General features: G+C 43.1%; 1 protein-coding gene across 8 annotated transcripts in view; it reads left to right on the top strand.

Moving 5' to 3' along the window:
* ARHGEF10 (Rho guanine nucleotide exchange factor 10) overlaps nucleotides 1–20,691 on the top strand; it is a 67,227-nt gene that overhangs the window by 33,522 nt on the left and 13,014 nt on the right. For 7 of the 8 annotated variants that reach the window (XM_016191794.2, XM_016191790.2, XM_060184951.1 and 4 more), the window contains 8 exons: nucleotides 1,110–1,187; nucleotides 1,460–1,639; nucleotides 3,986–4,102; nucleotides 6,714–6,806; nucleotides 8,446–8,616; nucleotides 10,900–11,045; nucleotides 13,885–14,066; nucleotides 20,496–20,611. In XM_016191794.2, coding sequence (XP_016047280.1) covers nucleotides 1,110–1,187; nucleotides 1,460–1,639; nucleotides 3,986–4,102; nucleotides 6,714–6,806; nucleotides 8,446–8,616; nucleotides 10,900–11,045; nucleotides 13,885–14,066; nucleotides 20,496–20,611 — 1,083 coding nt within the window. The remainder of the gene's footprint in view (nucleotides 1–1,109; nucleotides 1,188–1,459; nucleotides 1,640–3,985; nucleotides 4,103–6,713; nucleotides 6,807–8,445; nucleotides 8,617–10,899; nucleotides 11,046–13,884; nucleotides 14,067–20,495; nucleotides 20,612–20,691) is intronic. The other variant, XM_060184952.1, reaches the window with a different exon arrangement.

Raw genomic sequence — 20,691 nt, 5'->3', positions numbered from 1 at the left:
TCCCTCCCCTCTCCATTTCTCTCTGTCCTGTCCAACAGGGACGACATCAATAACAAGAAAACAACAAGGGCAACAAAAGGGAATAAATAAATAACTATTTTTAAAAAAAAAGAGTGAAAGGGTCCACAGCACCAAAACTTTTGTCAGTGTGGTGGGGGCTGGGCTTGAACCTGGCAAAACAGTGCACTATTCACGTGACTCTTTCTGTAATTTGAAAATAGTGACTTTGGGGTAAGTTCAAATACCATTCTCTGAATCAAGACTGAAAGTGTTTTTTATATTAATGTACACATGAACTATCATGCTAACTCAGTTGGACACATAAAATACAATTAGTTAATTTAGTTCATTGCCTTTAATAGTGCTGAAATTTTATTTGTCTTGCTCTAGCTATATATTTTTTGTGGAGGTTTAAAAGTCGTGTAATTGTCATGGGGAAATATGTTTTGTGTCTATAATGCTTTTTAGCTAGTATGCCATTTATAAGATTCTAAAAGACTCTGGAGGTTTTCTTTATCCACTTTTTTTTCCCCCCACCAAGATTATTGCTGGGTTTCTGTTGCCTGGATGATTCTACCACTCCCAGCAGACTTTTTTTTTTCTTAGCTAAAGAATATGAGATAGAGAAAGAGAGAGGTGAGGTGAGGGGGGCGGGGGGTGTCACAAGAAATAGAAGGAAACAAACACCACAGCACTGCTCTACTGCTTCTGCAGCTTTTTCCACACAGGCTCTCTTGTGTGGTGGCTGGGGTCTTGAGCCTGTATCCTTATATAGTAAAATGTGCATTCTACCAGAATATATATACCAATATATTCTATCCCTGTCCCCCATGTCTTGAAAACAAGAACTATAAAATTTATTAATCATCAAGTGTCAAGATGCAGCAGTCAAAAGGGAGAGAGAGCTCACCTGGCAGAGAGTCCCAGTGGACCAGTTTCAAATCTAGGTATCACATGGGAGTACCAGAGTCCCAAGGGAAACTGGTATGATGGTGTCCCTCCCTCTTTCTCTTTTTTTTTGCCTGTCATTCTCTTATCTGAAAAAGTTGACCTGGCCTCTGTGTTTCCTGAATCAACTTCCTGCTATAATGTTTTTGAATTCCTAATAGGTGGTAAGAAGATACATTCTGGGTTCAGTTGTTGACAGCGAAAAGAACTATGTTGATGCTCTTCAGAGGATCTTGGAGGTAAAAGATGTGTTATAAAATATATACATTTTATAGAGCTTTGTAGTTCAATAAACTTTCTGTGCATGCACACACACACGCACACACACACACACACACACACACATACACACAAATACATATATTTGTATACCATAAAATTCTCAAATTTGAAAAATTATTCAAAGAATTTTGGTATTATCTATGTGTGGACATCGTAGCTGAGTGATCCAATTTGGCACAAAAGTGTGTAGTACATGAACCCATGCTGCTCTGTGCTTGTCCTCTGCCAGCAATACGAGAAGCCGCTGTCAGAGATGGAGCCCAGGATCCTGAGTGACCGGAAGCTGAAGGTGGTGTTCTACCGGGTCAAGGAGGTCCTGCAGTGCCACTGCCTGTTCCAGATTGCACTAGCCAGCCGTGTGGCTGAGTGGGACTCTGTGGAGATGATTGGAGATGTCTTTGTAGCTTCGGTGAGTCAGGGCTGATTATCCATTCTGGGATGGATATTCCACAATGGATGAATGATCTTTACTGGATGGCTGCTGATCACCCAAAGGTACTGCAGGGTAGAGCATCTTTAAAACTCCATACTGGGAACCCGGCAGTGATGCATCCAGTTGAATGCACATATTACTATGTGCAAGGGGCTTGAATACTGGACCCTAACTGCAGTGAGGGAAGCTTCACAAGTAGTGAAGCAGTGCTCATTATTTCCCTCTCACCTCTCAGTTCTTCTCTGTCCAAATAATAGAAAGAAAGAAAAAAAAAACAGCCAATGGGAGTGGTGGATTCATTGTGTTGAAGCAAGTAAGGGCTAACTTTTAAAGAGAAAAGCAAAGGTTAGCTTCTTTTTATTTTATTTTTAAAATTTCTTTATTGGGGGATTAATGGTTTACAGTCAATAGTAAAGTACAATAGTTTGTACATGCATAACATTTCCACATAACAATACAACCCTAGGTCCAATACAACATAACAATACAACACTAGGTCCTCCTCTGCCATCATATTCCAGGACCTGAACCCTCCCCCCCACCCCAGAGTCCTTTTTTTCATTTCATTTTATTTTATTTTTCCTTTATTGGGGGATTAATGTTTTACATTTGACAGTGAATACAGTAGTTTGTATGTGCATAACATTTCTCAGTTTTCCACATAACAATATAACCCCCACTAGGTCCTCTGTCATTCTTTTCCAGGACCTGTACTCTCCCCCCCCCACCCACCCCAGAGTCTTTTACTTTGGTGCAGTATACCAACTCCAGTCCAAGTTCTGCTTAGTGTTTTCCCTTCTGATCTTGTTTTTCAACTTCTGCCTGAGAGTGAGATCATCCCATATTCATCCTATTTCTGATTTGTCTCATTTAACATGATTTCTTCAAGCTCCATCTAAGATGGGCTAAAAATGATGAAATCACCATTTTTAATAGCTGAGTAGTATTCCATTGTGTATATATACCACAACTTTCTCAACCACTCATCTGTTGTTGGACACCAGGGTTGCTTCTAGGTTTTGGCTATTACAAATTGTGCTGCTATAAACATAGGTATACACAAATCTCTTTGGATGGGTGTATTGGGTTCCTTAGCATATATCCCCAGGAGAGGAATTGTGGGGTCATAGGGTAGGTCTACTTCTAGCCTTCTGAGAGTTCTCTAGACTGCTCTTAACATGAGTTGGACCAATGTATATTCCCACCAGGAGTTCAGGAGGGATCCAAAGGTTAACTTCTTACTTAAAGAAGAATGCAGTTAATGGCAGTCTTCCCCCTCCTCCCAATATAAACAGGGCTTTCTACTGCTGTCATCAAAGTGGCCTTGGTCAATGGCCTTAGAATCTGCTACTTCTGCCCAAGTGTCTGCTGATAACCCAAACAAACTGTAAACTCTGTATACACAAAAGAAAAAAAAATCACCTGTTAAACTTGTTGCTATGAGTTATTATGAGAAAGTTGGTGACTGTATAAAAGGGCAAGTGTCATGGTACTTGAGGCTAAGTCTCTTGTGGACACGAGTCCGGCTGGGTCTGCAGGCATAATAAACACTGCTTCCTACAGTAAAGTCTCATTGTCTACCGTCTCTCTGCCTGAAAATCCCATAACAGTGCAGGCACCCAGAAGCCCCCAGAGATAACCCGGGTGACAATAAATAAAATAAAACAACACACAACAACAACAACAAAACCAATTCACCCAAATTTGAGAAGAAGCTCTGTGAAGCTACTTTGGTGGTTCCAGTACTGCGTTATATGTCTATGAATTGATGATAAAGACCAGCAAGATGTATGTCTGCTTGTTCATGTGCATGATCCAGGTTCCAGCCCAGATGCTACTGCACTGAAAGAAGCTTCACTCTTTTCTTTTGTTTCTCTGTCTGAAAAAAGTGACTCAAAGTAATAAAGTCCCTAGTAATGACAAAAAATATATATAGTAATGAAATAAATTATTGATGAAGTACTTGAAAGAAAACAAACAAAAAAGAACAAGCAAACAAACTTCCTTGCAAGACTACTTAGATAAAAAGCATTCTGAGCTAGGGGGAGATAGCATAATGAACATGTGAAAAGACTTTCAGGCACCAAAGATCTCAGGTTTAATACCTGGAACCACCATAAGCCAGAGCTGAACAGTGCTCTGATAAAACAAACAACAACAAAGACATCCCCTTGTGATGGTGAGGTCTGCCAAGGAGAGGACTACAGGACCAACAGGTCATAACATGTTGGGCCTACCCCAGACCTTCTATCTTGGTTTGGATAGGAAGTCTTGGAATCCAGGCAGAATTTTCACCTCTGACTTCCCCTGTGTTTGTTTCAGTTTTCTAAATCTATGGTGCTGGACGCCTACAGTGAGTATGTGAACAATTTCAGCACAGCCATGGCCATCCTCAAGAAAACCTGTGCCACAAAGCCTGCTTTCCTGGAATTTTTAAAGGTAAGCACCCCCCCCCCAAAAATTGTGTTGCTATGAACATGGGTATACACAAATCTTTTTGGATGGGTGTGTTTGGTTCCTTAGGATATACCCCCAGGAGAGGAGTTGCAGGATCATAGGGTACGTTTTCACTGAGAGCACGTAGTGTATCAAAATGGTTCATGATGAAATCTGACCACTCCCTGCCATTAAAGGGGTGGTATTATTTCTTACAAATATTTTAGTAGCATCAGTGCCCTGGGGGTTGGATTATTACTAGAAATTAAAAAAATGAGTTTAAATTTCTTATTTTATGTTTTACTTATTTATTCTTAACAGAGCATTATTTAGCTCTGTCTTATGGTGGTACAGGAGGATTGAACCTGGGACTGGGACTGGGACTTTGAAGCTTCAGATATCTATGTATCTATATCTATTTATTTTAAAGATTTTATTTCTTTCTCTTTCTTTTTTTTTTAACTCCAGGGTTATTGCTGGGTCTCAGTGCCTGCACTATGAATCCACTGCTCCTGGAGGCTATTTTTTCCCTTTTGTTGCCCTTGTTGTTTATTACTGTTGTTATTATTTCAATATTTTATAGGGAACTTTTCTTTTTCTTTATTCCTTCCTTTCCCCCCCTTTATTGGGGGGACATTAATGGTTTACTGTCAACAGTAAAATGCAGTAGTTTTTACATGTGTAACATTTCTCAGTTTTTCATATAATAATTCAACCCCCACTAGGTCCTCCTGTGCCATCATGTTCCAGGATCTGAATCCTCCCCACCACCCTAGAGTCTTTTACTTTGGTGCAATACACTAAACTCAGTCCAAGTTTCTAAAAGAAACTTACTTTTTTAAAAATCAGATTTAATAATGGTGGACAAGATTGTGGGATAAGAGGGGTACAATTCATACATTTCCCACCACCAGAGTGCCGTATCCCATCCCCTCCATTGGAAGTTTCCCTGTTCTTTATCCCTCTGGGAATATGGGCCAAAGATCTTTATGGGGTATAGAAGGTGGGAGGTCTGGCTTCTATAATTACTTCTCTCCTGGACATGGGCATTGATAAGGTGATCTATACCCCCAGCATGTTTCTTTCTGTAGTGGGGGAGGGCTCTGGGGATGTGGGGCTCCAGGACACATTGGTGAGGTTGTCTGTGCAGGGAAGTCAGGTTGGTGTTGTAGTAATATTTTTCAACTTTTCAGACATTAACATTTTTTTTCCTTTTGTTGCCCTTGTTGTTTTATCGTTGTTGTGGTTATTATTATTGTTGTTGTTGATACCATTGTTGTTGGATAAGTCAGAGAGAAATGGAGAGAGGAGGGGAAGACAGAGAGGGGGAGAGAAAGACAGGCCCCCGCAGACCTGCTTCACCGCTTGTGAAGCGACCTTCCTGCAGGTGGGGAGCTGAGGGTTCAAACCGGGATCCTTAGGCCGGTCCTTCTGCCTGGCCCTAGACATCAACATTTTTATTTGCATAACCGTTATGCTATCTTCCCTGCTCTAAACTATCACCTTTTGAGAATAAATCTTGTTTGCACATCCTGTAAGAAGTATGACTAGACATGGGGCATATACTCAATGGAATACTACTCAGCAACTACAAAAGACTATATTGTGTCCTTTAGGGTAAAATGGATGGAACTGGTGGTGATTATACTTAGAGTAAGCAAGGAAGTGAAGGAAAGCTACCTAATGTGGAATATAGAGAATTGACATATATGAATTTGAAAAATTATATATAGTCAATTCATGCCTAAGACTTTGGGAGACCTATGGTAGTTATTGTTGGGGTATGTGTGTTTGGGGGGTGCAGAACTTTGGTGGTGGGAGTGGTGTAGAACTAAATCCCTATTATCTTGTAAGTCACTAATACAAAATGTATGATTAGATGAGCCAACAGGGAATTGAGATAAGATTTCAGAGATAGTGGTCCGAGAGGTGGCGCAGTGGATAAAGCATCGGACTCTCAAGCATGAGGTCCTGAGTTCAATCCCCAGCAGCACATGTACCAGAGTGATATCTGGTTCTTTCTCTCTCTCCTCTTATCTTTCTCATTAGTAAATAAATGAAATCTAAAAAAAAAAAAAAAGATTCCAGAGATAGATTTTTCAACTGTTGTCATTGTTGGGCTAGGAATCCAGAAACAGCTACCCCTCTGGACTACAGGAAGCATTCCAGGTCCCAGAAGAATCAAGTCTTATGGGGGAGGCAGAGCAGGTGTGATAGGGGCCTCTGGGAGTTGATAATTTTATGTAGTCCATGAATGATGTTATAAATGTTAAAATGACCTTTAGCAGAAAAAAAAAAGTTTCCCTACCCCTGGCCTAGAGTGTCAGGAACTGACTCGATCCTTGAGGACTGGTATTAATTCATCAGTGGACAACCACTGCTTGCAACCAGATGCTTCCGTAAAGAAAGGAAGCTTCCAACTCAGATACCAACCCTAAGCTGGCTCAGACTTAAACAGTGATTATGTGTGTATGTGGTGCTGGAAAGTATAGCAGATACTTTGATGCACATTTTGATGACATTCTTAATGGAGCTTAAGACCAGGGTGATGAGTTTGTCCAGGTCGCAGGGTGCTGTGTCTCTGGGTTGGTGAACATGTACTCTGTCCTCACAGCAGAGCCAGGAGGCCAGTGCAGACCGGACCACGCTCTTCAGCCTGATGACCAAGCCTATCCAGCGCTTCCCACAGTTTATCCTGCTCCTGCAGGTGAGCCAGGTTCCTCTCCCTGTCAACCCTCACCCCCACCTTCCTTTTACTGTCTGCTTTCATAGATGGCTGTTCTCTGCAAGGTCTGCAGGTCAGAGCTGGAGAGTTCTGGTGTCACCCAGGACAGCCTGGAAAACACAGGGTGGCCCTGCCTCACAATACTGGTACTCTCTCTCATGTGCATGTGCGTGTGTGTGTGTGTGTGTGTGTGTGTGTGTGTGTTTGTGGGGGGTCCTGCCACTGAATGAGCCTTGAGGTTTCCAAAAACCCCTCTCAGATTCACTAATTTGCTAGAAAGGTACACAGAACTAAGAGAAATACCATGCCACCAATTTACTATAAAAAGGCACATGTCAGAAGCAACTGGTTGGAGGATTTATGGGGAGGAAGTCCCCTGACTGTGGCTCACCTGAGTGACTAAACTGAAGCCCTTTCTCTACCCAGGTGGGGGCACTGGATGTCCTATCCCCTAAGTAGATGTGGCTCTTCTGGCTCCCATCTTGGGGCTTGTTGTGGCCCTCATGGGTAGAGAAGGCCTCTTTACAAGCAACAAACTTGCTCCTTTTCTCTGTGCCCCCCCAATCTTAGAAGATAGGGGTGCTGGGATTCCTCCCCCCCCCCCCCAAGGCACAAATGTGATTTTTCCACTGAACCAGGCAGCACCCTGAGCTGTTGTTCATGTGGGGGATACAGGCTGGACACAGAGCAGAGGACCATGACCTTCCCAGTCTGTAGGTACCAAGTGGAGTGGGAGGGGAAGCACCACTTCCAGGCTGGGTAGGAGGGCAGGCCCATGCTGAAGCCAGACTGGATTCCAGCCATCCCAGCTGATCTGGACATTCCATACCCTGTCCCAGTAATGTGCCAGGTTCAGCGATTTCCACATCTTCTGTTTGGGTTCTCAGATGCTTCTGTGCTTTCACACCATGACACCAACCTTGGCCCCCCGCATTGTCCTTTGCCCTCATTGTCATGCAGACCCCGCCCTCCTCATGCCTATAGAATCCCTCAGAGACCAGGGTGAGGAGTCTGGTTTCTGTTGAGTAGAGTGGCCATCACTCACAAGAGAGGACATGCAGTGTCCTTTATTGGGAAATGCAGGGCCAGGTGATGGTGCATCTTGTTGAGCACCTGTGTGCAAGGATCTGGGCTCAAGCCCTTCATCCCCACCTGCAAGGGGAAAGCTTCACAAGCAGCAAAACAGTGCTGCAGGCCTCTCTTTTTCTCCCCTTCTTTCTCTCTCTCTCTTCCTTTCTAGTCCCTTTACTCTCAGTCTCTCTATGTTCTATCAAATAAAGGAAAAAAAGAGAGAAGGAGGAGGAGGAGGAGGAGGAGAAAACACCAGGAAGAATGGCTTTGTTGTGCAGGCACTGAACCCCAGTTATGACCCTGGTGGCAATTATAAAAGAGGAAAAAAGAAAAGAAAACACAATTTCTCCCTCAGCAACAGAATTCAGCTTTATGTTTGCCGGAGTGTTACTGATCACCCTCCCTGACATCTTCCCAGGCTTCCCGGAATGACCCATGTCATCCTCACAGGGCCAGCGGTGAAGATGGCAAATTGGCAGTTTGCTGTGGTAACTATCCACCTCTACAATGGCACTTTCATTCTTCCCATTTTGCCTTGTTTTCCCCAAAGGATATGCTCAAGAACACATGCAGAGGACACCCTGACCGGCTGCCCCTGCAGATGGCACTGACTGAGCTGGAAACATTAGCAGAGAAGTTAAATGAGAGGAAGAGAGACGCGGACCAGCGATGCGAGATCAAGCACATAGCAAAGGCCATCAATGAGAGATACCTGAACAAGGTGAAGGGTTTTCTTTTTTTTTTTTTTCTTTTCCTCTGCCTACAGGTTTGTTGCTGGGGCTCTGCCTACACTACAAATCCACTGCTCCTGGAGGCCACTTTTCCATTTTATTTGATAGGACAGAGAGAAATTGAGAGAGGTGGGGAAGATAGAAAGGGGAAGAGAAAGATAGACACCTGCAGACCTGTTTCACCACTTGTGAAGCATCCCCCCTGCAGGTGGGGAGGCAGGGCCTTGAACCCGGATCCTTGCTTGTGTCCTTGTGCTTCATACTATGTGCACTTAACCGGTTACACCACTGCCCTGTCCCCTAGGTGAAGAATGTTCTTCAAGCTAAGAGTTCTTTAATTAATTTTTTAAAAATAAACACATTTAAAATTTTTTTTTCTTTTACACACAAGAGACAGAATTTCAGTTGAAACAGAGAGAACAAGCAATCTTAGGCATGCAAGTCCAATACTCTGTTAGTTGAGCTATTTCCTTGGCTGTCACCCCAGAGTTCTTAATCTCAGGTATTACCAATACCAGAAATGTTTTGCGAAGCTTTGAGTGCATGTGCTTTTTCTGGTAGGGGCTTCATGGATTCATTATGTCCTTAACTGGATACATGCGCCCCCCCCCCCAAGTAAAAAAATCTCAGAGTAACTCTTTTAGCTTCACTTCACTTTCAAAACATGACATTTCATTTTAGATATTCATGATTAAAGCATCACTTATATACATTTTTACTTGTACTCACCTATGAATGGACTAAGCTATATCTGTCACGAAAAGACCACGCAAAATGCAGTGTGGAAGCCCTTGCTTTGCAAAGTTGTGTTTCAGCTTTACATTTATAGAAGCATTTTCCCACATCAATAATCTGGTTTTGTGTGGGCTTTTCTATATTTGTGGAAAGTCTGACTCACAGGAAGACGTTTATTCATAGGGTTGTGATCAGTCAGCACCTACAGCATCCATTGTTGCTAAAATCACCTTGTGTTTTTGTCAGTGGGACTGATGTCACCAGATGGTGACATCCAGTGATTTAGCTGTAAGAACTTTTTTCTTAATACATTTTAAGCATCAGGTTTCTCTGATCAGCCAAGTGACTTACCTAGGTGTTTTAGGAAACAGAAAATTTCATGAAATGCTATTTGTGACATAACATATAGTCTACACTTCCCTGTGAAAGTGGATGGTGAAAGTCTGTGTAGCACAAAGTGAGCTTAGTAGTATGGAAAGGGAAATCTAGTCCATCATGTGAGACTAAATTAATTCCAAGTCTGACTTTTGTCATTTGACTAGTTAACACAAAACATCTTCCTAACGAGTGCAGTGGACTTTGGCTTAGTGAAATGACAAATGCCATTCTCTAGGAAGCTAAGGTGATATATACTTTGGGAAAAGTGCAGTCACAAAATAATTGCTCTTGACTGGTTGATAGTATATTATAGGTAGCACAATGGCTGGTCAGCTGTTCTAAGTAACTGTTTAAAGGCAAGTGGGAGGGACACACACATGATATAGTGAGTCCCCTGGTCCCAACTTGCGGGGGAAAGCTTTGTGAGTGGTACAGCAGGGCTGCAGGTGTCTCTCTGTCTCTTTCCCTCTCTATCAACCCCATTCCCCCTCGATTTCTGGCTGTTTCTCTCCAATAAGTAAAAATAATAATTAAAAAAAAAAGTGGGAGGGGCAGATGGTGGCACACCTTGGTAGACCATACACATTATCAAGGGCAAGGACTCAGGTCCAAGCCCTTGGTCCTCACCTGCAGGGGTGAAGCTTTAAGATAGACAGAGCAATGCTGCCAGTATCTTTTTCTCTCCCTCTCTGTCTTCCTCTTTCCTTTTAGTTTCTCTCTGTAGCAGAAAGAAAAAAAAGAATGAAAAAAGGAAAAAGAAAAAAATGGCTACCAGGAGCAGTGAATTTGTCCTTCAAGCATGAACCTTAGCAATAACCCTGGTGGCAATAACAATTACTGATTATTGAATAGCAGGTAAAAACAGGAAGTGCTCCTTTGTTGAGTCAGTTATTCTTAGTGATAGAAATCAGAAAGTTCTACTGTGTTCCCCATTAAAGTGGGTTTTCTGTAAAAACATCTGGTTAAAAAGTGGTGTTCCAGATTCTTTGTTGGCCTCCAAAGGGTGGGAGTACACAGATTACTCTTTAAAGAACAAAATTTTCAAACTTTAATGTGATATAGGCACAGGATTTGCACCGCTGTTTTTTTTCTTCACCCTTTTCCTATTTTTGACAAACTTGATTGTGGTAACTGTGACAAGTGTTGCTTTGACTCTTCAGCTTCTCAGCAGTGGAAACCGATACCTTGTTCGGTCTGATGATATGATAGAAATTGTTTACAATGACAGAGGAGAAATTGTTAAAACCAAAGAGCGCCGCCTCTTCATGCTGAATGACGTGCTGATGTGTGCCACGATGAGCACTCGGTAAGGACTGCCACGTTCTCTCAGAATGGGAGAGTGATACACTAATGCTCTCATTCAAATTAAACTGACCCATGTGAACACATAGTCATCCATCCCTGTGGTGAGGGGATGCAGACACTAAATAGACTGACTTTTTAGGGGGAATCTGTGTGGGTTCCTTAGTTTCTACCCTATGATATTGGGTACAGAGAGAGGGGAGTGCTTTTCATTTCAGCTTAGGGCTGGTGCTAGATAGACGCTAAACACATTTTCTTTTATTTCTCTCCTAAATCTTAATGGAGTTCCTATTTCTTTTAAATTTATTTATACAATAAAAAATAGAAAATGTCAACAAAACCGTAGGATAAGAGTAGTAAAATTCCACACATTTCCCACCACCAGAGTTCTGTATCCCATCCCCTTCATTGGAAGCTTTCCTATTCTTTTTTTAAATATGTATTTATTCCCTTTTGTTGCGCTTGTTGTTTTATTGTTGTAGTTATTATTGTTGTTATTGTTGGATAGGACAGAGAGAAATGGAGAGAGGAGGGGAAGACAGAGAGATGGAGAGAAAGATAGACACCTGCAGACCTCCTTCACCACTTGTGACTCCCCTGCAGGTGGGGAACAGGGGGCTTAAACTGGGATCCTTATGCTGGTCCTTGAGCTTGGCACCACCTGCGCTTAACCCGCTGCATTACTTCCCAACTCCCGGAAGCTTTTCTATTCTTGAGAGCTTGTTTGGAGGTTCTAGCAGAGAAGTATAGCCACTTGTATACCCTTGACTAGTCTGTCTCTAGTTGGGAAAGGCCGTCCTCTTGACCGAGCATGCAGCTTTGGGAGAGACGCGCATGACGCACATGAGGGAGGAAGGAGACACCTGCCTAGCCAGCCAGCTCAGCTGAGTCAATCCTGGTGATCAATAGGGTGACTGATGTCATAGCCAGATTGCCCTCACATCCAAGATTTCCTATTCTTTATCTCTCTGGGAGCATGGACCCAGGATCATTATGGAGTGCAGAAGGTGCAAAGTCTGGCTTCTGTAATTGCTTCTCCGATGAACATGGCAGGTTGATCCATACTCCCAACCTGTTTCTATCTTTCCCTAGTGGGGCAGGGCTCCAGAGAGACGGGGTTCCAGGGTACATTGGTGAGGTCATGGCGTGGCTTATTTTTCAGCAGGCTTCTCTCGTCCCATACCAATTGATACTGCATCTACTGATCTCAACCTAATCAATGCAACCAGCACCACTTCTGCATGCTTCACTTTGGACTGTGTCCTCAGACGACAGGCCTGCTGTGTCAACATTATTATTATTATTATTATTATTATTATTATTTTAGTTTTAAAAAAAGTGTTTTAGGGGCTGGGGAGATAGCATAATTGTTATGTAGAGAACTTTCCCTCTGAGGCTCTGAGGTCCCAGCTTCAATCCACAGCACCACCATAAACCAGAGCTGAGCAATGCTCTGGTCTCACTCTTTCTGTATCTTTCTCTCTGTATGTCTCTTTCATTAAAATAAAAGTAAATCTTAAAACAACTTTATTAAGTGTTTCAATAGTGATTTACAAGGTAATAAGATAATAGAGGTATAGTTTTACACCACTCCCCCCACCTCAAGTTCTGTGTCCCCTGTCCTCCATGGATGGCCGCCCTAGTTCATGGAGCTCCTCTGATTGTTGTTTTCTCTTTAGCTGATTCTCTGTGAATATATCTTTGACTGTTTTCTTCTTACACGCATCTTTATTAGGAACCACGTAATTGTAGCCACTTTGTCAGCTCTTTCACTGTGATCATTTGATGTCAGAGATGTTTTCTGGTGCAAGTGGAGCTGGTGTCGTGGGAGAATATCCTTGGCAGAAGGTCTCTGACAAGCTCAAGGAGGTTGCTGTCCCATTGGATGTGATGCTCTTGAGAAAGAATAGAGGACCTTCATGAGCCGCCTCTGCCTGATGATAGGAATAGAAAGGGAAGGGAGACTTTCTGATGTAAGGCAGGTGGCAGCTGGGGTACAAGTGAGCTCCCTAGTGTATGTGGTATTTCAATGTTTTGTTTGTTCTGGCAGAGTTGGGGCCTCTTCCGTGCATGGTTTTACTGCTTCCAAGCAGCTTTTTCATTCACATATAGATAGACAGACAGACACAGATAGATAGACAGACAAAGAGAGCTAGTTACCACATCAGCAGAGCTCTCCCCACCCCCATGTCGTAGTACTTTCACAGCAATTCCACCAAGAGGAGGAGTGATAGTTGCTTCTGGTGGTGATGATGAAGGTTTCCTGGGCAAGTGGAGAATTTGGGGTGTTGGCCACAGGGTGCTTGGTTAGAATTTCCACCTTCTACCCAGGATGTTCCATGGTTGCTCTGAATATTTTCAGATACTAGAGGGATCTCTCTCTACAGCTCATGGGTCTGTTTCCATGCAATGTCCACATGCTTCATGTGTGTCATCCTGTGGAGGATAGTGGTCTGATTTCATTCTGTGAAGATGATTGAGCTGTCACCAGGAGTGCAGAGAGACTTAGAGTGAACCACGTGAAGCCATCATAGGCTGCCTCTGTCCACTTGGGGTCGGGTCCTGCCCATATTGTCCTCTAGCTCCTGGGACCTCTGTGCTGAGAACCACTGGACAGAGGTCATCGCTTTCTCTTTCATGGGAACCCCACAGCTTCCTGGGAGAGGGGTCACTTTCCACGTCCCCTGTTTCCTGGACCAGACAGTGGAAAGGATTTTTCTTACTTGCTGGGGGTCTTGTTGTGAAAGTCAGAAGTACTAGAACTCAACAATTACAATGCTTCTTAAATGTCCGAGTAGTCATATTTGTGGAGTATCTTGTAATAACACCTTTTGCTGTTTTAGAACCCCACAAGACAACAGTTCTGTAGTGTCACCCAGCCAGCGCTATCTGCTGAAGTGGAGTGTTCCGCTGGGACAGGTGGAGGTGATGGAATATGGCAACAAGGAAGGCACAGGAGAGAGTGGCCGGGGGCTTCCGGGGCACCCCCCTGAGAGCCTGGCAGTGGTCGCTAATGCCAAACCAAGTAAGTGACAGTCTTTTTTTTTAATTATTAGTGATTTAATAATGATTGATAAAATTGTGGGATAAGAGGGGTACAACTCCATATATTTCCCACCACCAGAGCTCCATATAGTATCCTCTGTCTTGAAATCTTCCCTATTCTTTATCCCTCTGGGAGTATGGACCAAAGATCTTTATGGGGTGCAGAAGATGGGAGGTCTGGTTTCTGTAATTGCTTATCTGCTGAACATAGGTGTTGACGGGTCAGTTCATACCCCCAGCCTGTTTCTGTCTTTCCATAGTCGGATAGGGCTCTGGAGAGGTGAGGTTCCAGGACAAATTGGTGAGGTCATCTGCTCAGGGAAGTCAGGATGGCATCATGGTAGCATCTGCAACGTGGTGGCTGAAAAAGCATTAAGATGTAAAGCAAAACAAACTGTTTAATAATCAGGAACCTAAAGGTAAGCAAGTAGCAGATGAAATTTTGGGTTTTTATGTTGGAGGAAGCTAAGAAGTCTATTTTAGGTTTATTCCAAGGGGCTCATGACTTTACTAATTGTTGCCTGAACCTGGCAGCTAACATGCAGGTGGGTTAAAAGTATTGTCTGGGAGGTTGGGAGTATGGATAGACTTGCTAACGCCCATGTTCATCGGGGAAGCAATTACACAAGCCAGACCTTCCACCTTCTGCACCCCATAATGATCCTGGGTCCATACTCCCAGAGGGATAAAGAATAGGAAAGCTATCAGGAGAGGGGATGGTATACAGAGTTCTGGTGGTGGGAATTGTGTGGAGTTGTACCCCTCTATGGTTTTGTCCAGTGTTTCCCTTTTATAAATAAATTTTAAAAATAGTACTGTTTGGGGAGATAGTGTCAGAGTTGAGAATAGGACTAGAAAGCTGGATCAGGGCAGAGAGTAGCTCCCAAAAATCAAAACATTGCTCAGCTTTGGTTTATAATGGTGTGGGGGAGTTTACCAGGGACTTCAGAGTCACAGGTATGAAAGTCTTTTGTAGAACCACTGTGCTATCTCACCTATTCATAAATGGCAGTCTTAATGTGCCTACTTGTCCTACAGCCAGACTCCGTCCTGAGCGTCTAGTACTGAGAGTCAACTTGATTAGAGTGGTCTGACGGACAGCGGATCCTAGAGCCCGCATCCACAGCGAGGATGGATGGGCCACATCAGTCAGTGTCTGTGACTTTGTCCCACCGTTGTTGAGCATCCTGAGGGTGCAGGATGACACCCTGCTCATTGCAGCTGTTTTGTCTCTTACCTCTGATCTTGGCTGCTTATTTTTCACGGGCTCTCCTGTTCCCTTGTGTTCTGATTCACGCACAGGGACACATCATGGGCTCTGCCACCTACTCTCCATGTGGCAGCCCTTTCCAGTTTTCCTCCTGACTCCCCAGGGAAGTATATCTGTTCATGAACTTCACAAGGTTCAGTGAGAGGAGGTGTCAGAATAATCTGGAAGTGCTCAGCTGCTGCTTAGTATTCATAGTTATTTTTGCTAGGTGGTCTTTAGACTGTAGATTGTGAGTTCAGTGTGAGTTATTATTTCCTCCTACTTTGACTTTCTTCTCTGAATCTGTACAAAGTTGGATACTCCTGTTCACTCTCTGGCCTCTGCCCCTGGATTTTGGAGTGGCTGAATGTCAGTGCACACAGCTTTCATCTTTTTTTTGCCTGCCAAAGTTTTATGCCTCTCCAACTCCAACTCCACTGTTCGCAGTAGACTTTTCCCCTTTCAATATCAGAGAGAGAGAGAGAGAGAAAGAGAGAGAGAGAGAGAAGGAAAGAGATGCAGGGAGAAAATGGACACTGTTCTACTGCTCTTGAAACTTCCACTATGCATGGTGTGCCCATGTGGCTCAAACCCAGGTCCTTAAGGATGGTAACATGTGCACTCTATTGTGTAAGTTATATCCTATCCCCTAATTTATTTTTATCTATTATATTAATAGCAAATGTGAATGTGTTCTATGACCTTTTAGGTTACTCTATTTCTGATGTATTCAGAAGAAGGCAGCTTTTTTTTTCATTTTGTATTTGTCGTTAGTAGTGGGTTATAAGATTGTAAGATTACAGTCTATATAGTCCCTACCCTCCTTCCTCCCAAAGTTAACAATTTTTTTTCAAGTTCTTGTGTATCAGTTCTCTAGATTTTTTTTTTTTGATTTATAGAAAGGAAACACTGACAGAACCATAGGATAAGAGGGGTACAACTCCACACAATTCCCACCATCAGAACTCCGTATCCCATCCCCTCCCTTGATAGCTTTCCTATTCTTTAACCCTCTGGGAATATGGACCCAAGGTCATTGTGGGATGCAGAAGCTGGAAGGTCTGGCTTCTGTAATTGCTTCCCTGCTGAACATGGGTGTTGACAGGTCGATCTATACTCCCAGCCTGCCTCTCTCTTTCCCTAGTGGGGCGGGGTTCTGGGGAATCAGAGCTCCAGGACACATTGGTGGGGTTGTCTGTCCAGGGAAGTCTGGTTGGCATCATGCTAGCATCTGGAACCTAGTGGCTGAAAAGAGAGTTAACATATAAAGCCAAACAAGTTGTTGACTAATCATGAACCTACAGAGTTCTCTAGATTTTGCATATAAGTGAAACCATTCAGTAGTTGTCTTTCATCCCTTTTTTCATCTCCATAATCCATTTTGTCCCAAAAGACACAATATCATTTTTTTTTTTTATTGCACAGTGATAGTCCATGGAGTATATATATCCCATAAGTTCTTTAGCCAGTCATCTGTCAATGGGCATCTGGGCTGCTTCCACTCTTTAGCTATTGTGAATAATGCAACTGTGAACATAGGGGTGCATATGTCCCTTTGAACTAGTGTTTGTGTGTCTTTTGGATAAATGTTAAGAAGGTATTGCTAGATAGTAAGGTAATTCCACTTTTATTTGTTTAAGGACTCTGTTCAGTAAAAAGCAGTTTGTAAAACTTTACTTCTTATGGAACTTATTCATCCATCTGGAATTACTGGAACATGACTAAGTGACTATTAGGTCTAATTTGGTCTGTGATCTGTCTTCTTGCTATTATTTCTGTAATGTGAACAACCTTCAATTTGGTGACGTGCTGAATAAACACATTCTTTGAGCATATTATTACAGCACCTCAGTTTGCTGACTACTAAATTATCCTCATATTCCTGTTTAATGTGCATACTGTCTCAGCAAATAATTAAAATGCCCAACAATATTGCAGTTCTTGAAAAGAAAGAGAAACATGGGAAGGGGGGGGGGTGTGAAGAAGGGAGAGAGTGGGAAAGAGATGACTTTTCAGATGGACACAATTCATTCATTATAGTTTACTCAGAGCAATCTGAGTATTTGTCTTGGTTTTATGAGCAAGAAGACATTACTTTTGTGCATTCTATATTGGTAGCAATTGTAGGTGTACTTGCAGTTGAAACCAGTTCATTCTGTTCAAACCACAGCTTTAATTCATGAAGTAAATAATTTGTAGTGGTCAGGAGATAACATAGTGGCTATGCAAAAGATTTTCATGCCTGAGACTCTGAGGTTCCAGGTTTAATCCCTAGCACCATCAGTTACCAGAGCTGAACAGTGCTTTGGTTAAAAAAAAAAAAAACAATAAACAAATAAAAGCTTTATAATACTATAGTGCCATATTATGTGCTCCACTCAGTACTATGTAACACTGTGTGATACTATGAAATATTTTGTGCTACAGGCAACACTGCAATTCCTTATTTCTTTTTATATACTCCTTATAATGAGCCAGTAGGATTAAATTTGGTTCAGTTAACAATATTAAAAGCCTAAGGCAGGATGAGTCATCAAGTTTAAGGCTGTCTGAGAGGAAGAACCGGGGACCAGCCCAGTCCTGTACTTGGGAACTCTAAGTTATGAGATATTTTCCTTCTGCTGTGGCAAAAAAGAAAAACAAAAAAGGCAGTTCTCACTTGTCTAAGAGAAAACATGTCCCTTTTAGTAAGTTCATCCTTTCTGAATTCAAGGAGAACCTGGCTGAAATGTGCTAATGGAAGGGGAATTTGGGAAAATACTTGAAAACCCATTTGGTTGAGCTTAAGCTGTGGTATGATTTCACCAGACCATGTTGTTATGAAAAGGTCAGAGCAGCAGTTTCAGTGAAAGCAGGCATCTGGGAGCATCTGTTTCAAGCGGAGAATGGTAAGAGAAAGTGGGTTGTGTCTTAGAGATGTGGTGCTCTTAGTGCTTGAGTGTCTCCGTTGGTTTGTCCTTTCATGCTGGAGTGTAGTTTTCTGCTTCAGTGTGATCTTTGAGTACAAGGTCTTCATCCTACAAATGAAGACCTGATTACCTAACAAGCATGTGAGACTTTCTCTGAAACGAGGTAATTTGCTTGCCACTTGCAGGGTCTCCCTTCGACAGTGAGGTAAGAGGCGCAGTAGATGCTCATTTGGTATCTGTCAAAGGGATGGAAGGAATATGGAGGGACCAGTCACAACTTGTCTGTGACTCAGTCCTGTCTTCTTGTTTGTCTATGAAGGGTCTGTTATGAGCGAGTCTGTGGTGGCCCCAGTAGCGAGGGGTGCACGGAGTCTCCTGAAGAAAGATAAGACACCTATAGACCTGCCTCACTGCTCATGAAGTGTCTCCCCTGTAGGTGGGGCTCGAACCTGGGTCCTTGGGCATAGTGATGTGTGAGTTTAATTAGGTGTACCACCACCCGGCCCCCTGACCCTTGATTTTTAAGATATCAGAAAGCTTCTGAATAAAGAGAAATCTTGTTAAGTCCACGGAATGGAGGTGAGGGATTAGCAGGCACCTTGCCTGTCCTGATCCCCTAAGGAGTGCAGTACTCCAGCCCCGTCTTCAGTGCCTCCCTCTCCTCTGTGTTCTCTCACTTTTTCCCTTCTCCACGTGTCCATCCACTTTCCCACTCCTCCCTGTGGTCATGCTTAACACAGCCACATTGCCTAGTGATGAGGGGTCCTGGCTCTGAGCCAGCTCTGGAACCCAGAATACCACTGAGAGTTTTCCAGGAGGAGTGGCTGCTGTTTTCACACAGTGCCTTTCCTGTTCCCACACCAGTTCCATTCAGCTTGCAAACCCTGCATTTTCCAGCCAGTGAAGGAATTTCCATGGAGATAGGAGGGAACCAGGGTTGCAGACTCTGGTGTATGCAGTTACCTGGGTGACAAAGGCCTCCCTCCTCCAGCTCAGGATGCCCTGAGGGTGGGGTGCCATGACTGCAAAGTCACACACTCAAGAATTCTGATGTGCTGGTGTGTGGCTTACATACATTTGGCTGGGACAAAAATCTTTGCTGCATGAAAGAAACATTTGAAGGAAGACTCACTGCTCTGTGTTCTGTTTGGTTCAGTTGGAGAGAAGTCTCTTATATCCCCATTCAGTCTTAAGGTGTCTCTGTTAGGACATCTATCTGAGAGCCTCTGTGTGGATGGGAGATTTGTTTCTGGGGTATAGGGCTCTTGGTGGGAATAAGTACATTTTTGGGGGGGATGCTGACTGTGGATGGCCTCCTAGTTTCTCATCTGTGTCTTTTAGGGAAACTTCAGAGACTGCAGGAAACTCATTTTGACACTCAGTGATCCTAGTTATTAGATATTTGGTTCATATTGAATGCTATCTCTAATTACTCATTACTAATACTCACACCAAGAGTGTGTGAAAAACAAGTGACAGGATATTAGTCAAACCCCAAAGCGAGACAGTCTTATGAAATGCTTCCCTGGTGTACTTCAGAACTTTCAAGGTCACAAGGACAGAAAGAAAGGCTGACTTTCTTTGGATGGAGGTGTGAGAAGTTGAAGATTTATGTATCTATGGGCTGCATTGGCCCCAGGAGCAAAAAAACATCTTTGTTGGGAGAAGGTGACTCCAAGTGACCCTGTAGCTTATTTAAGAATGTTATATGGGTACCTTCTCTGGTGTGACCATGGAGTGGGGTTCTGTGTCATTTCATTTTGGGGAGGGGAAAGCTGGGTCCAGGGCACCTGGAAGAACTCGGCGCAACTTTTGCATATTTTCTGTGAGCCTACAACCATTTCAGAATAAGGAGTTAGAAAAACTACCAAGTGCATAAAAATGTCTACTTTTAGGAAATTCCCGGTACTTCTCAGGTCCTTTTTTTTTTTTTTTAAATTAGCTAGAATTTGAGTGTTTGAACTATGCGGTGGTATAGTCAGTTGAGCGCACATGTTATGTTGTTCAAGGACCTGGGTTCCAGCCCCCTTGCCCACCAGCAGAGAGAAAGCTTTGGGTGAAACAGTGCTTTGGGTGTATCTCTGACTCCTTCCCTTCCATTCTATCTCCCCTCCCCCTCTCAATTTCTCTCCCTCTCTATCTAATAAATAAAATAAAAATAATAATAATAAAGAATTTGACTGTTTTCTTCCATCAACTGTTGGAGTGAAGATGACTTCTGATTTATGCTTGTTGTTTGCTTCTCTAACAGATCGAGTTCACGTGGGGCCAGGCCAACTGTATCAGGACTTACAGAACTTGTTGCATGACCTGAATGTGATTGGTCAGATTTCCCAGCTGATCGGAAACCTGAAAGGAAACTATCAAGTATAGTGGTTGCTATTGATTCCATATTCTCTTGTCCCAAATCCTTGTCTCTGTGTGACTCTGTCTCCAGGAAATGAGAA

The sequence above is a fragment of the Erinaceus europaeus genome, chromosome 2 (assembly GCF_950295315.1).
Source record: "Erinaceus europaeus chromosome 2, mEriEur2.1, whole genome shotgun sequence".
Classification (NCBI taxonomy): domain Eukaryota; kingdom Metazoa; phylum Chordata; class Mammalia; order Eulipotyphla; family Erinaceidae; genus Erinaceus; species Erinaceus europaeus.
The sequence above is the reverse complement of the archived record's forward strand: the minus strand, read 5'-3'. Positions and strand labels throughout refer to the sequence as shown.